General features: G+C 35.7%; 1 protein-coding gene across 1 annotated transcript in view; it reads right to left on the bottom strand.

The window, feature by feature from the left end:
- Positions 1 to 17533, bottom strand: part of LOC122797634 (otoferlin-like) — a 1687021-nt gene that overhangs the window by 985877 nt on the left and 683611 nt on the right. The window contains exons 14-15 of the mRNA XM_044066178.1: positions 14825 to 14948; positions 6739 to 6912 (exon numbers count right to left, since the gene is read on the bottom strand). Of these exons, the coding sequence (XP_043922113.1) occupies positions 6739 to 6912; positions 14825 to 14948 (298 nt within the window). The remainder of the gene's footprint in view (positions 1 to 6738; positions 6913 to 14824; positions 14949 to 17533) is intronic.

The following is a 17533-nucleotide window of genomic DNA, read 5'->3' as shown; positions in this document are numbered from 1 at the left end:
GTATAGACTAGGAAGGGAAGTCAACGTTTAAACCAACTTTACTAGGAGTAGTGAATATAGTAACAGAGATAAAACAACTGGAATTTGGATCTTTAGAAAAGGTAGGAGCAAATTACATAGGAAAAATGGGAACTGTAGGGTCACTACATGCAGAGGAGGAATGAGGTTTAAAATAAGGTTCCAGTCCCACCTCCTAAGCTCTTCAAAAATCATGCACCACCAAATACATGCACTGCTCACAGCTCTGAGGAGAAGAGCAAAAAAGCATCCTTGGTTTACTGAGCAATTTGCTGCCTATATTACAGCATTCAATCCACATCCCAGCTCTTCAAGCGAACAGTAAAACAAAAACAACGTTGAACCCAAGTACCTTTCTGTGCCATCATTTCGGTGTAAAAAAGAGCTTTGCCAATTGCAACCCCTAACACTTTGCACCTGGGGCAACTGCCATCTTTGCCCCACCTTTGCAATGCTACTCATCATATAAACTGCAACTATATATATATATATATATATATATAGAGAGAGAGAGAGAGATGTAGATATGTATGCATGAAACTGTAAAAAAAAAAAAAAAAAAAAAACACTAAAACCAAGAATATTTTTATCTCAAAAGACTGAAACTAAATAAAAAATAATAATAATTTTATGCTGGGGCAAGTTCCCTGTACACCCCACACCTCCTGCAGCCTAGGTATACCAACTTGGAGAATGAAGAACAGTGGAAAAGTGCAAATTCCTACCCCACTGCACAGCAATCACACACACACACACACACACACACACACACACACACACACACACACACACACACACACACACACACACACGCACACACATGCACACACATGCACACACACACATGCATACATACACACATACACACACACATACACACACACACACACACACACACACACACACACACACACACACACACACGCACATGCATGCATGGACACATACACACTACATCTAAACTCACACCACTCGCACACATGCAATAACTCTATCCCTTATCTAACTCAAACCCTAACCCTAAAACACTCACATGCATAAACACACTAAATATATCTCCTTACCTAACATTTACTCTAATCCTAAAACACATAGTTGCACACAAACTGCCTGTCCAAATACTTTCCTTTATTGACCAACTAAAACTCTCCCAAGTCAGGTTTCATATAAATGCTTTATCACTCAGTAATTATGACAGGACACTAGTACCACACATATGTGTTTCATCCAAGTCAGCTGTAACCATATATCTGTATCGATAACTATATTTATATCATCTATCTATAGATATGTATATATATATATATATATATATATATATATATATATATATATATATATATATATATGTATATATATATATATATATATATATATATATATATATATATATATATATATATATATATGGGTCTACCTGATAACACTGACACACCAAAACACTGACAATGAAATAACCGACACGAAAAAAACAAAAAAAAAAAAAAGTTCAAAAACACGAAACTTCACATGCCCGGCAAACCAAAATCCCGACAATCAACAAAACAAATACCTTTCCCAAAACACACACACACAACACGAGCACACCAAAAACTTAACAAACCTACATTAAACCTTACATACACAACTATGTATGCACTAACCTTAACCCAAACCCTAACCATAAGGTCAGTCACTATCGCACACTTACCTTACCCGCACCCTAACCCTAACTCACTTAATCTGCCCCTAACCCTTAACTATGTCACTATCGCATACTTACCTTACCCGTACCCTAACCCTAACTCACTTAATCTGACCCAACCTACAAGCCCGTCAGTATTGCACACTTACCTTACCCGCACCCTAACCCTAACTCACTTAACCCTAACCCTAAGTTCAGTCACTATCGCACACTTACCTTACCCGCACCCTAACCCTAACTCACTTAATCTGCCCCTAACCCTTAACTATGTCACTATCGCACACTTACCTTACCCGCACCCTAACCCTAACTCACTTAATCTGCCCCAACCCACAAGCCCATCACTATTGCACACTTACCTTACCCGCACCCTAACCCTAACTCACTTAACCCGCACCTAGACTTAACATCCATCACTATCGCACACTTACCTGACCCGCACCCTACCCTAACATCCATCACTATCACACACTTACCTTACCCACACCCTGACCCTAAAGTCCGTCCCTATCGCACACTTACCTTAACATATCGGTGTTCTCAACGTTGGAATTCTCAACTGTCGGTCTTTTCTGTTGTCGATCTTCCGGTGTTGGTGTTCTCATCGTCGGCGTTTAGAACTTTCATCGTTTTCAGGTAGACCCATATATATATATATATATATATATATATATATATAGAGAGAGAGAGAGAGACTGTATGGATATATATATATATATATATATATATATATATATATATATATATATATATATAGTTACACTTCAGAATCTCGAATTACTGAAATCTCGAAGTTCAGTAATTCGAGACCATGAAGCCTAAAACCAGAATGCTGAAAGTGCATAAGAGCGAATTTTAATATCTTGAATCTGCGCTGATGCATTTCCAGTGTGTCGCGTGTAGTGTTATGGTGCCTGAAATTGCAGGTGAGTGAGTTATTGTGTGTGTGTTTTTTTGTACATTGTATGTGTGGGCAAGGGTAGGGAGGTGTAAGTGTGAGTGTGAGTGTTGGATTTGTTGGTGTTTGTGTATGTGTGATGTGTATTTGTGTACGAGCGAGTGGAGGATGGCGTGGTGTGAGGATTTTTTTTTATGTTTTGTGCGACCTCGGAGTTGGTATATATAAGTAGGGGGTGGGGGTGCAGGGGGGCTTGTAGTGTAGGGTTTTGTGGTTTGTGTGCTGTGGGTGGAATGGCGTGTGTGTTATGTGGTGTATGGTGTATGTATGTTCGTGATTGTGTTATTCAGGATTGTGGGTTTCGGCTTTGTGAATGGTTCGACTTTATAGTCTTGGGTTACTGAAATTCGGGATTTTAGTAATTTGAGATTATGAAGTGAAACCATAAATATATATATGTATATGTATATATATAATATATATATATATATATATATATATATATATATATATATAGCCATATACAAACAGAGATAGACATATATAAATAAATATATAGAAGCAGAGTCTTTCTTCCATGATTGTTATCAGTGACTGTTGGAAAAGTCAGCCCAGCTGATAAAAAATCAGCTGTTCAAAAAGTCCAGGCATTTACTACTTTAACAGAGATTACTGTAATGTGGAGATTGAGAAATATGCCCTTTTTCCACTGTAGTGTGATTTTGGTGTTAGTATATATAATTAGCAAGGGGTGTGTGGGGAGGGTGAGTGGGGGCTATCTGTTTTATTTGTTTTTCAAATCTTTCTAGATCGATATATTTTGTTTTTGATGTTTGGCTTTTGGTGAAGCTTGGATCGGCAACTTGTACTGTCAATGTAAGGTTAGGTTCCAATATATATATATATATATATATATATATATATATATATATATATATACATATAGAGAGAGAGAGAGAGAGAGAGAAAAACATAGATATAGATATATAGATATATAGATAGATAGATACAGATATATATATATATATATATATATATATATATATATATATAGATATGGGACCCTATCAGTTCAGTTTTCAGAAACTCGAAATTCATATGGTTGAGACTATATGGTTGGGTGTTTGAAAACCTAAAGCTTTTGAATGGAGATCGCAGTACAGTGCTGATCAGGAAATTTACCCTTTTTCTGACTGTAGTGAAATCTCGGAGTTGGTATATATAATTTGCAAGTGGTGTGGGAAGCACAGCCCTCCACAACATAAAAGAGGTAGATTTTTGTAGGGTTTTTTTGGCTGTTTGTGTTTTTGGAAACTGGATCATATGGTCTCAGCTGTATGAATTTTGAGTTTCTGAAAACTCGATCATCAGACATAGGCCCATGTGTGTGTGAGAAATATGCCCTTTTTCCACTGTAGTGTGATTTTGGTGTTAGTATATATAATTATCAAGGGGTGTGTGGGGAGGGGGAGCGGGGGCTATCTGTTTTATTTGTTTTTCAAATCTTTCTAGATCGATATATTTTGTTTTTGATGTTTGGCTTTTGGTAAAGCTTGGATCGGCAACTTGTACTGTCAATGTAAGGTTAGGTTCCAATATATATATATATATATATATATATATATATATAGAGAGAGAGAGAGAGAGAGAGAGAGAAAAACATAGATATAGATATAGAAATATAGATATATAGATAGATAGATACAGATATATATATACATATATATATATATATATATATATATATATATATATATATAGATAGATATAGATATGGGACCCTATCAGTTCAGTTTTCAGAAACTCAAAATTCATATGGTTGAGACTATATGGTCGGGTGTTTGAAAACCTGAAGCTTTTGAATGGAGATTGCAGTACAGTGCTGATCAGGAAATTTACCCTTTTTCTGACTGTAGTGAAATCTCGGAGTTGGTATATATAATTTGCAAGTGGTGTGGGAAGCACAGCCCTCCACAACATAAAAGAGGTAGGTTTTTTTGGCTGTTTGTGTTTTTGGAAACTGGATCATATGGTCTCAGCTATATGAATTTTGAGTTTCTGAAAACTCGATCATCAGACATAGGCCTGTGTGTGTGTGTGTGTGTGTGTGTGTGTGTGTGTGTGTGTGTGTGTGTGTGTGTGTGTGTGTGTGTGTATATGTATATATATATATATATATATATATATATATATATATGGGTTCATGACAGAAGAACGAAACGCCGGATCACCGACAACCACATCGCCGACAGCAGACATCGCCAACAAAGGTAAGTGAAGTAATTACCCCCCTTCATAAATATACCGACTCCGAGATCACACTACAGTAAATGAATGGGAATAGCTGTTGTCAGGGATGTCTGCTGTTGGTGATGTTGTCTTGACAATGTGGTCGTCAGTGATCTGGCATTTCGTTCTTCTGTTGTGAACTCATATATTATATATATATATATATATATATATATATATGTATGTGTGTGTGTGTTTGTGTGTATACACACATATATAATGCATATATATATATATATATATATATATATATATATATATATATATATATATATCTACACACACACATCCACACACACACACACACATGTGTGTATATATATATATATATATATATATATATATATATATATATATATATATATATATATATATATATATATATATATATATATATATATATACACTTATATATATATATATATATATATATATACACTTTATATATATATATATATATATATATAAATATATATATATATACATATAAATACATATATATACGGTTCCCCTTCACAAGATCAAGTTACTGAAAGCTCAAAATTCATAAGCTCGAGCCCAGAATCTCGAGTTTTCAGTAACTCGAAATTATGAAGGGAAGAGAAGGGGAAAAAAACAAGTTTATATATGTATATATATATATATATATATATATATATATATATATATATATATATATAGTCTTTTACAAAACTGAAAGATATTTATATATGTAGACAGAAAGAAGGAGAGATGATAGATAAAAAGATAAAGGTGGACAAATAGATTGTAGTTGCATTATTATTGTTAACACACACACACACACACACACACACACACACACACACACACACACACACACACACACACACACACATGCACAAACAAATAAAACATGCATATATACAAAATACTTAAACACATAGAAACTTTCACATATTTTTTATCTGAAAATCAAGAAGTCTTGTGAAGGAACACACACACACAGGTGCACTTCTTGGACCTGTGAATGAGTCGCAGAGAAGTAGATCCACGTAAGCATCGGTGGAGATTTTCCTGTAAAACATATTCCCATAGGAAAGCTGCACACATTTCATGTTTGAACATATCTTCCTAAGACAACCACACTGTATTATTGCTATACATTTTATGTCATTCTTGCCATATGAAGCAAAAAGCTTAACTGTTTATGGGCACTTTGCCCTTTTCCTTCCTTTTATCCCTGACATGCACTACTTTGAAGTATTAAACTAATAATTATTATTTTTTTTATGAAGTGTTGAATATGGGGGTCATCTGACTACTTTTCATGCCATGGTCCACATGGAAATTAAATGTCATTATTCTTTCTCTTCAATAATATTAGCATTCCCCTGATATCATCTTTAATGTTCCCTTTTATATACAAGATGTCCACTTCATTTGAACAGCTGTGTTTTTTCTGTGTAGGTATCGGGTGTGAATAAAAACAGCATCTTTTTCTGAAAACCATGTATATTTGTGACATTGTTACAAACAAAGCTGCACTGATAGTCTTTGCATGTTGTAGAAATAAACACTGAAAACACATTAAACTTTTGAGCTCACAGTTGGCTGAATATGAAAAAAGTCAAAAATCCACTTTCAGATCAGGAAAAGGCAAATCAAGTGAATCTTTCTTACACTCCTAAGGTACCATAGGAAACCATGAAAACAGACCAAGGGTCAAATAGTTTATCCAAATAAATGCTCTAAAAGCAGTTATTTCCCTGTTCTCAGAGGAAGGATGATGCTGACACCAGCAGTAGAGAATCCATGGAAACTTTGCTGAAGTGAATAGACAGGTGATCTTGCATTGTGAAGAACACAGCAGTTACAATGACTTACATACCATTGTTCTTAGGGGAATATGCTGCCAGGAATCAGTTAAAACAGAATTAAGAGAGGTAGTCACCTCTTCAATGAGTGCCTGTATCCGCTGGAGGAGCTGGTGTGCTGCCTTCATTTTTGTTTTCCAGGGCTGGCTTCCTTCGCAGAGGGCTGCAGCTTCCTGTGCAACCAATGCCTACAGAGCAGAGACACAAGATGGTGAACATATTGGCCAACTGACATTTTTACTGCGTAAACAAAAGCTAAAGCTTGGCAGTAGGTGCCATACAGTTATGCTATATCCACCTCAGAAAAAGTAATATAATTTTAAAGTCACTTACATTGCATTAATAGTTGAATGTATGGCATGATCATGAACTTGAATGAACCCTAAATTTCTGGCATATTAGAAGAAAGAAGACAATCTCATTTCTGAAAAAAAAAATCTGTGCTCTTAAGCAAGAAAATTATAATGTCTGCAGTGATGACACTTGAGTGAGAAGAGGGTAGGAGATGTTATCAGATGTCCAGCAAAGTCAATTTGTCACTGGCATGTGTATAACTGCAGTTTGGCATCCTGATGTATGAACATGTTAAAATCCAAAGGCACTTTAAGGCATACTGTCTTCTCTTAGGCATTCAGTAGTCACCAGTACATAGCAGATAAATATAAATACATAAAAAAACTACTGATAACATACCAGTTAGTTTTGATTGGTTACATATTTTGTATTGGATTATCATGCTAACTACTTAATATTTCCTTTTTCTCAAAGGAGACCCACAAAGTTCACTTTTCACAAGGTTTCTTATAATCAAATTCCACATTTGCTGACAGCCATATGTTTAATGCAGCATAGTCAATATTCATTTTAAAAAGAAAAAAACACAATATTTACAAGTATGTTCAACAAACTAAACATTTCAAACTAATACTGATAAGCAAAAGATTTTCATTCATTCATCTGTGATATCTACAACAGCACTCCTGGATGAAAAGAATGAAGGCTCAATAAACAGAAGAAATTATCTAAAAAAAAATTAAAATAAAATAGTGAAAAGCACTATCAGAAAGAAGTCAGAAAAGAGTAAGGAATGTGTGCATTAACAAAATGATATATTTATTATTTAACAGCTCAGTTGTTAATGTGGTTGTTGAACAGATCACAAGATGCTCGTTCAGAAAACATAACAACAGTGGGTAATACTAGGTTTAGGCAGCTACAATGACAGCATTAAAACTCAGTAAGCCACCTGCACAGCCACAAAACCAAAAACAGGCAAGTACCATAACTGGTGGTCAAAACCTGAAATGAGAAATATGGCCTCCCTAAATTAAAATTTCTGTTATGCTTTGACTGAAAACAGTATAATGTGCCATTTTTCTCATCAGTTTCTATCTGAGGGCCATGCAGCTGGAATATTTCAAAAGGGAAAAAAAACAGTGCTCTAACAGTTTATCTCAGACAATTACAGCTATGAGCTCCGAATGAGTTTTGTCCTGCAGCACAGGGTTTGACTCCATTCATTTCCAGCTTTGAACAAAAAAATGGCTATATTATTAATGAAAATGAGGAAACACAGTCTGAATCAACCATGTTCCAGATCTCGATCACTGAGGCAACAACAAGGGGCTATGGTTGAGTGGTGATCATATCTCTCATCGTAGAAACCTAAGCTCCCTGAATGACACCAGTGGTGATGGATGATATCGTGTCAAGAAACAACCTTCAGGACACTGCTCATGGACGGTGTTCTGTTGTTTGTTCTGATTGGTACTGTAAGACCTACAAGGCTATAGCAGCCTTGAAAAGTAAACTTAAAGCATGTTTGTGGAAGGAGTCTGGTTTGGCCATGGGAAACTACCATTAGGTGACCTCATGTAGGTTCTATCAAACTATTTGGCACCTCAGTAGGGTGGAACAGGACATCACACTGTGCTAAACAAGGCTAACAAAGATATGGCAGTGTTACTTTAAAGACTGTTAAGAACTGAAGAGAACTTTCTCATGGACACTATAACTCCCTGGACACACACTTTTATGAAGATCCAGTGCCTGAAATCTCCATTTCATTGCTGGTCTGTCAGAGCAGTAAATGCAGTCAGAGACATCCACAAGTACTAGGGCTGCAAATGTGTATGGGATCCAGATACAGATTCTAAAGGCACTGGACAGGATTGACGTAGAATGGATAACGTGTCTCTACAGTGTTACATGTAAGACAACTACAGTACCAATGGACTGGCAAACCAGGGTAATCATCCTGTCTTTATAAAACAGGCCACATGTGTATGTTCAAATACACTGAAACAAATTCTTCAGCCTCCCTGGAAAATGCTATGCATTATCACATACTGGATGACAGCAAAACCTCATTTACAACAGCAGCAATGCAGATTTCATTCAGGCTGTGGAACAAAGGACCAGCTCATTAGACTTGTGAAGACGTACAAGGTGCTGTAGAAGTTTGCTAATGCACCCTCCAATTGTTTTGTGGACTTTACAATCCTTATTTATCTGTGATCCGGCATGTTTTTTCAAATGTCTTCTATTTGCATGGGGTACTGTGACAATTAAAGCATGACATCCTGCTCCCATAAAAATGTAATGCAAAGTTTGTCCAGATTACTGGCATTGAAATGAATTAATATGAGGTAGTGGAATGCACCAAGGGTACATCCTGTTATCAATTCTTCCCATAATTTTGATTTATAGGACAGTGGCACAATGACACAGCAGTTACCATTGCTATCTGACAGCACTAGGTTTGACATGTCTATTATTGAATGGGGTTTTCTATGACATTTGCACATCTTTCCTTGGTCTGTATGGATTCCTGCTCAGTGCTCTTGTTTTCTCTGTGCTATAGGTGAACTGGCAACCTTCCATATTACCTGTAGGATATACCTGTATCACAAGCTGTTGATGCATTTCTGTGATGGACTGGCAGCCTGTCTTGAATTAATACCTCTGATTTTCACACACTGACTGACAGGCCAGGTATCAGCTCCTCAGTAACACTAAGCTGGATTAAGCAGGTAATCAGAGAATGAATTGAAGACCACAGACAAAGAATCCACTTATAGCACTCAATTTATTGTACCTCTAGCGCTTCGGCAAACGCCTTCAAGGAGTATAAAACATCACATAACTAACAAAGTTTAAATACCCTAATACATCAAACAATTAAACAATCAAAATTAATCAATTAATCAATAAACATTAAGAAACCTCATCATATAAAAAGCCTCCAGTTACATTCTACATTCAGACCCTGAGGAAATAAAGTAGCATATTTCAAAATAAAAATACTTTCTTTATACAACAACTACTTTTTATACAGATGATCAGAAAATATACCTTTAGCAATATGTTCCAAGACAGTAGCTTGTAACCCATTTGGATTAGAATTGTGGGCCAGCATAAAATGTTTAGCCACAGGGCTATCTTCTTTTTTGTTTATAATATTCCTAATGTGCTCCTGCAATCTAATTTTAAACTTCCTTTTACTCTCCCCTATATATATATATATATATATATATATATATATATATATATATATATATATATAAGGTTACAAGGACATTTCAATGCATAAACAATGCCTTCAGTATTGCAATTATATATATTATTTACCTCAAATAAGTGGTCATTTATATGGTTGAAAGTAGGAACAATATAATGACATACATTGCAATGACCGCAGGGTAAATTTCCTATCCATAGTACCTGCATCGTTCATAGTTCTACATTGTAGTGTCTCAACAGGATATTTAAATCTATTATGTAGTAAAATATCCTTTAAGTTTCTGCCTCTGCGAAATGAAATACCTAAAGACCTAGAAATTAGATTCTTCAGGTCCACAGATTTAAACAAAAAATTCCAGTAGTGTTTAACAATATCAATTAAAATACCACTGAATACACTATATGTAGACACAAAATAAACTAATCTTTTCTCTTGCTCTATGACATCTAACTTATACCCCTCTCCTGTATGGTTATACATACCAACTCTATGTTGTTCATTGGTAACCTTATCTATAGCTGTTTGAATACAATGTTCATTATAGCCCCTTGATCTAAACATCCTACTTGTGACATTAATTTCTTTATAGAAGTCCGTGTCAGTATTACATAGCCGTCTAAGTCTCAAACATTCCCCATAGGGTAAGGAGACTAAAGTGTGAGCTGGATGACAGCTAGTTCCCATCAAATACTGATTACTATCAGCAACCTTTCTATGCACAGACGTCCGTAGAATATTACTATCCTCCAAAATCAGATGTATATCCAAGAAAGTAATATCTTTACCCACCTGTATGCCATCAAAAGATAGTCCAAATCTATTATTTTGCATAAATTCTATAAACTGACCAACATAAGACATCCCACCTGTAAAAAACAAGGTCATCTATAAAACGAAAATAATTAACTACATCATTTTTTTTAAAAATCTATACGATACAAACATTCTAGCTCATGCATTTTGTAATATGACACTTTATTTCCTCAGGGTCTGAATGTAGAATGTAACTGGAGGCTTTTTATCTGATGAGGTTTCTTAATGTTTATTGATTAATTGATTAATGTTGATTGTTTAATTGTTTGATGTATTTGGGTATTTAAACTGTGTTAGTTATGTGATGTTTTATACTCCTTGAAGGTGTTTGCTGAAGCCCTAGAGGTACAATAAATTGAGTGCTATAAGTGGATTCTTCATCTGTGGTCTTCAGTTTATTTTTCTTTGGGTTGGTGCAATCAGAGAATGAATGAATGATGCTAAGGCACAACTGATATTAGCAGGGTATCCAATATGGAGAGCCAGAGGTGGCATCTCTGCAGATACCAGATGATCCTCGTGTGACCAGGATCTCTGACATGCAATAAAATGATTTGCTTCTGACTGCAAAGCATCTGGGATGAGAATTCATTTAACTACTTTAGAAATAAAATCAAGTTAAGCTACAGGGAAAGACCCTATTTTCTCTTTAAGTGTGATGGGTCACCCTTACTGAGCAAATGTAAGAGGTATCAGGTTTCTGTTCACCACAGATGATATCTGAAGAAGTACGATAAACAGGCTGGATCAAAAAGTCAGTCTTACTGAAGCAAATTGTGGTGGTAAGGTGGGAGCAGAATTCTCAAACAAAGCTCTTGATTTACAGATCTGTCTGCAAACCCTTCCTCGTCTATAATCACAAATTGATTGTGAGTACAAGTGGTGAATATTAGACTTTTCCATAATGTTATCAGGTATATATATGTATGTTATGTCACTTATTTTCTGAGACAAAATGCAGAGCACAGTGATACAGAAAGACTGAGAGCAAAGACAGTGCTCCCTCATTTTCAGAGGATACTACTGAGGGATTTAAGCACCTCATCACAATGCCCCATGAGAAGTCTCCCATTTCAGGTTTCCAGACATGGACAACATGAAGAAGGATGCAGCTTCAATTTTCTGTTTTCATATCAGTGTTATACACTGCTGAAACCTCATTGTAAACAACACCAACATTATTCTAGACATATAGTAAATATATCAATTATTTTCCGAGAACTGTATTCCTCTAGGAAGAAATAAAGCAGAATTGTTTGGAAGAAGACTATGAACTTGATCAGAATAGCTTAATTGCACAAGAACGCACTTATGAACATATACACATAAACAGGATCATAGGAATTCCAAGGCAAGTAAGCCGAGAGACCATCTGCTCCTTGCCAAAATCCAACTCATGAAGTACCTTTATCAATAAGAATATCAAAGTAGGTCAGGCAGGATATGATTTTGTAGACATCCATCCAATCATCAAGGTTCATCTTGAAGTATACAAGAATGTCACTCTGTTTTACATGCAAGGGCAATTTTTTTCCACAGATTGGTTAAATGTTGGTTTGTGCACCTGCCTCTCCAGTTTGTTTCAGTTGTATGTCAATAGAGATTTAAATCTTTAGTTCAAGTGTTTATGGAGCTGCTTATTTTGTGGAGATGCAAGAGATCAAGAAAGGTTAAGTCTTTAATGGCACAGAATGCAAAACATAGATCTCCACATCAGAGTCTATATGTGACAAATATAGGGGCAGAGCTTCCAGCCTGGCTTGGTAGCCATGGGTCTTTAGACAACAAATCTTTTTAACTAGGTACCTCTGGAGTCTTTCCAGCTGTGTGATGTGTCTGGATAAGTACTGCCAAAGGGGATACTGTGCTCTATAACTTACCTAATCAGAGCTGCGTACAACAGGACTGTGACAACCTCTCTACCCCAGGCCAGTAATCAAGGAGCCTCAATCCTAACCACTGACACCATTGAGAGATGGTCAGTAAGAACAGGAATGGATTTACACAGTATTTTTCAGATGCAGCTCTCTGCATCAACCACATTTTCCACAAGAGCACACATGCTCCAGACCTGGGACTGGACTCTCTGTCTTTCCAGATCCCCAGACAAGACTCATTTTGGAGCAGTGTGTCCTAGTTCCAAGTAGCTGATACACCCACACCTGGGTATTTGATTTTCACACACACACACACACACACACACACACACACACACACACACACACACACACGTGCATGCACGCACACACACACAGACACACACACGCGCGCGCGCACACATGCACACATGCACAAACACATTCCTGGGAAAGGCTGGTACAGATTTGCTAGCTGTACCCTTTCTGCCCTGACTATAAGGTAACTACACTGCCTCTTACAAGGATATCCAGTTACCTGAGTAAAATCAATACTAATGTAAATGGTGGAGTGTAATCAAAGCAGCAAAGCTTTTTGGAGTGGCCACAGTGTCACTAAAATAAGCACAAGTACTCTCAAGATGTTAATAGTATTCTGTAAAAGACCAGCCCCAACAAAAGGAATAAAATATTTAATAGTAAATAATAAAATAGAAAACATGAGAATACTAAATATCTAAGTAGAATAAATACCAAAGTTTCAATCACAGGAGAAGTAAAAATAACACAGTTGGACAGATTCAAACAGATACAGAAAAACACTACTTAACCAATCTCACTGTATTTCCTGACTGTCTAAAGCTATCATAATGTAACATAACATTAGAATAGGTTTCCTTCCTAAAGATATTAGACCTCCATCGTCTATTTTCATGATCTTTATAAATATGAATATCCAAATAATCTATACTCTCCTTTTGTATGCTACTTGTAAATCTCAAAAACTTTTGTTTTATTTAAATATTCAAACAGCTCCATGAATTCCTGTTCATTACCCTTCCAAAAAATGTACATATCATCCAAAAATCTAACATACATTAAAATCTTGGACATATATATAGATGAAAAACTGTAGGACTTTTCCTATTCAACCAATACCAAGTCTGCATAGGTGGGTGCACATTTGGCACCCATTGTTACCCCTAACACTTATTGAAATACTTCATCTTCAAAAAAACAAATAGTTGTTTCTAAGCACAAGTTCCATCATAGCATTTATTGTATTAATGCAGGTATTAGTCAAAGTGTTACTATTATATAATGCTTCATGAAAATACTCTATGTCCATATCATGGGGAATTTTGTAAATAAATTTACCACATCAAATGTAATAAAAAAATGCCATCTTGAAACATAGTATTTTTCAATACATCTAAACAGTGCTACGAGTCTTTTAAAATGTGTGTATGTAATTTCAAAATATGCTTAACATGGTGATCTATAAAGGCTGACAGGGATTCTGTTTTTGACTTCCCAGCTGCAACTATTAGTCTAAATGGAGGGTTTGACACATATTTGTGCACCTTGGGTATTCCAAAAACAGATGGTATAACTGGTGTTTCAACAAGTAAAAAAATCATATTCATCGCTGTCAATCTCCCCTTGGAATAATATATCCAATAACCACCAATATATTTTAGTGTAGGCAATATTAATCTCATTTTGTGAGACTCTAATGTATATATCCGTCTCATTTAAAATCTCATACATTTTACTAACATAATTAATATAGGACATCACCATCACTCCCCCACCTTTATCAGGTTTCATAATACGATATTCCTTATTAGAAGCTAACTGCCATAAAAACAAACATTCATCGGATGTCAGATTATCTTTAAAACTTACATTGGCTCTAATTAGTTGTCTAAAATCCCTTTTGCAAAGTTGTTCAAACACCTGAACAGTTGGATGTGTTGGTGGGATAAAGGTGCTTCTTTTTCTTAACAAAGTAGAAGACTCATACACATCACTAGAAGTATCAGCAAAAATCATTTTTGAATTTAAATTCCTAGTGTACATCTTTAAATTAATCAACAGACTAGCAATATCCAATCTAAATTTAGGCACAAATGTAAAACCCCTTTCAAACAAGGTGCAATGTTCATGTTTCACCTCCAAAGTACTAAAGTTAAATATCTTAAAAATGTCACAATTATATATTCCAGGGTAAGTTTCCTTTGAAACTATCAAACCACATTACCATTGTAGTACTGTTTGTTGTACTAATTGGAGCCCTTCTTCCCTTTCCACTGTGGTGCTGTATTGTTCATATTCCTTCTCTGGGTATTGCTGATTCTGATTCCTTATTCGTTCCGATCGCCTCAATTGAGGCTGCTCCAAAAAAGGCTCATTCTGAGCAACACCCATTACCTCATTGACATCATTGTCAATGATACCCCCCCCATCAAAATTCACTTCTCTATTATCATTCACAGTAGCTCTAATGTTCCTTGGTAATGGATAAACTGTTTTGTTTACATAGTCCTTTGAATCCCTCAAAAGCTTACGCTGTTTCCTATCCCAGTTCTCAGCAACATATTTGTCCAATTCATAAAAATATCATAATATTTAGAGGTATTCATACAAAACAGCAAATCGTTCGTAATACTCACATTTAAATCATTACTTTCTGCAGCACAGATAATTGTCTTTCATTATTGCGTATAATAATATGCATAATGTCTATTCCTGTCCTATCAAACAAATCAAAAAATTCCCTGTGGATCAATGAATTAGTTTCCATACCTGTAGGATATTTATATATTCGTAGTCCCTTCGGTACTTGATTAAGTGTCAACGAGCTGCTCAAGAATAAATTATCCAACTGCAATGCCTTGAATTTCCGTGAATTGTTCTCTAAGGTATTTAGTTGGGTTCAGAGTGGCCCCCTAATCTTGAACTTCTCTCTCAGTGTTATTTTCACCATATTCAGGTACTTTAAGCCAATCTGAGAGATTAAATTCTCTTCATGTAACAGTTCTCTCAGAATCAGACACTGAGTTTCCAGGAGCTGCCATATTTGCATCACCAGCAAAAGAAAGAGAGGGCGTGTGCAATGTTAATTCGTTTAGTTGAGTCGATGTCAGAGAAATCTGATTAGGATCAGATAGCAGACTCTTTACAACTGTTGCTAAAGAGTCCAGTTGGCCTGAAATATGTTCCATTAGAATAGTCAGGTTACCCGTAGAAACTACCATATCCAACCTCCTCGTGTAACACCGAATATACTGCTGACAGAGTGAAACAAAACTAAGAACCACTCTCCACCAATGAATTGGTAATGAAATGACAGAAAAGCAAAAAAAAATGTTCACAACTGTATACAGTGATACTAAGGAGAAATTAAATAAAATAGATTCCAAGCTATAAGCACGTTCCAAAAAATAATTTAATAACAATCCAAGACTGAGCGCTTTTGCCCATACATGCACTAGTATGTGCTTATAGCTTGGAATCTATTTCATTTAATGTCTCCTCAGTATCTGAGTCACTGTGTACAGTTGTGAACATTTTTATTTTTTGTTTTTCTGCAGTTTCTTTACCAATTCATTGGTGGAGAGTGGTTCCCTGAAAAATATGTCTGTTTGGAGTAGTGTGCTCTATGTTGTAGATAAGAGTTGTTTACCAAATGTGACATTACCACACTTTTTTGCATTTATCTTTAGCCCTTTGTCAATAGATCAATTGTTTGTAAAGATTAGTTCTTGCTGTAGGGATTATATATCCAATGGGAGGTTGAAGAATGACACAGTTTACAGTCATCAGCAAACTTAGCCATACATCTAGGTTCATGTTTTGGAGGTCAGAGAAGTATATGCCAAAATGGAGGGAAACAAATAGTGAGCCTTTAATTTAAGTATGTCGCTAGTTACTTTTTACTTTATGAGGTGGCACCTGCCATCTTGATTATGCAGGTTCTTTATTTCATCCAGATTTGTATCCACCCTACCATGCAAGGGTCAACATTTAGGTATTTTAGCTTATTTGTAAAACCAACATGGGAACAGTGTTGCATATCTTTGCTGGATCCAAATAGGCTTTATGGACTGAGTGACCTTTATTCACTACCTCTGTGACCTTGTTGAAGAAGCTAACTCAATCAAATGTTCATGACATTCCTTTGACAAAACAAACTGCTGTTTGTCTAGTTGTATGACATTCTTGATATTGTAGTTAACCCAGTCAGATGTGATGCTTTCCATTGCTTTACAAATTAGACTAGTGGGATGGCTGGCCTGTAGCTCCTGGACTCTGTAGCAGGGACATTCTTCATACTTGAGAGCCTTGACTTGTGACTACACTTAAATTATGTTAAATTAAACAAGTTCAAACATTATTCTATGAGGGCATGTATAGTGCTATTTATTAAGCATCTAGGTAAATTGTCTCGATCCATAAAAGTAGCATTTTTAGTTTTTGAGAGCATAGTTAGGATATGTTGCTTGAACATCTTAGGGGATGCAAAAGATTTTCAGTTTTGTGGAATTTCAATGACTGTTTCTAGGTAAAGCTGGCACTAAATTATCAAGTATCTTAGCTATATTTTTAGAGTCA

This window comes from Protopterus annectens, chromosome 3.part1 (assembly GCF_019279795.1).
Source record: "Protopterus annectens isolate FY-2018-M chromosome 3.part1, PAN1.0, whole genome shotgun sequence".
NCBI classification, from domain to species: Eukaryota; Metazoa; Chordata; order Ceratodontiformes; family Protopteridae; genus Protopterus; species Protopterus annectens.
Note: the sequence above shows the minus strand (reverse complement) of the source record. Positions and strands in the feature narration are given on the sequence as shown.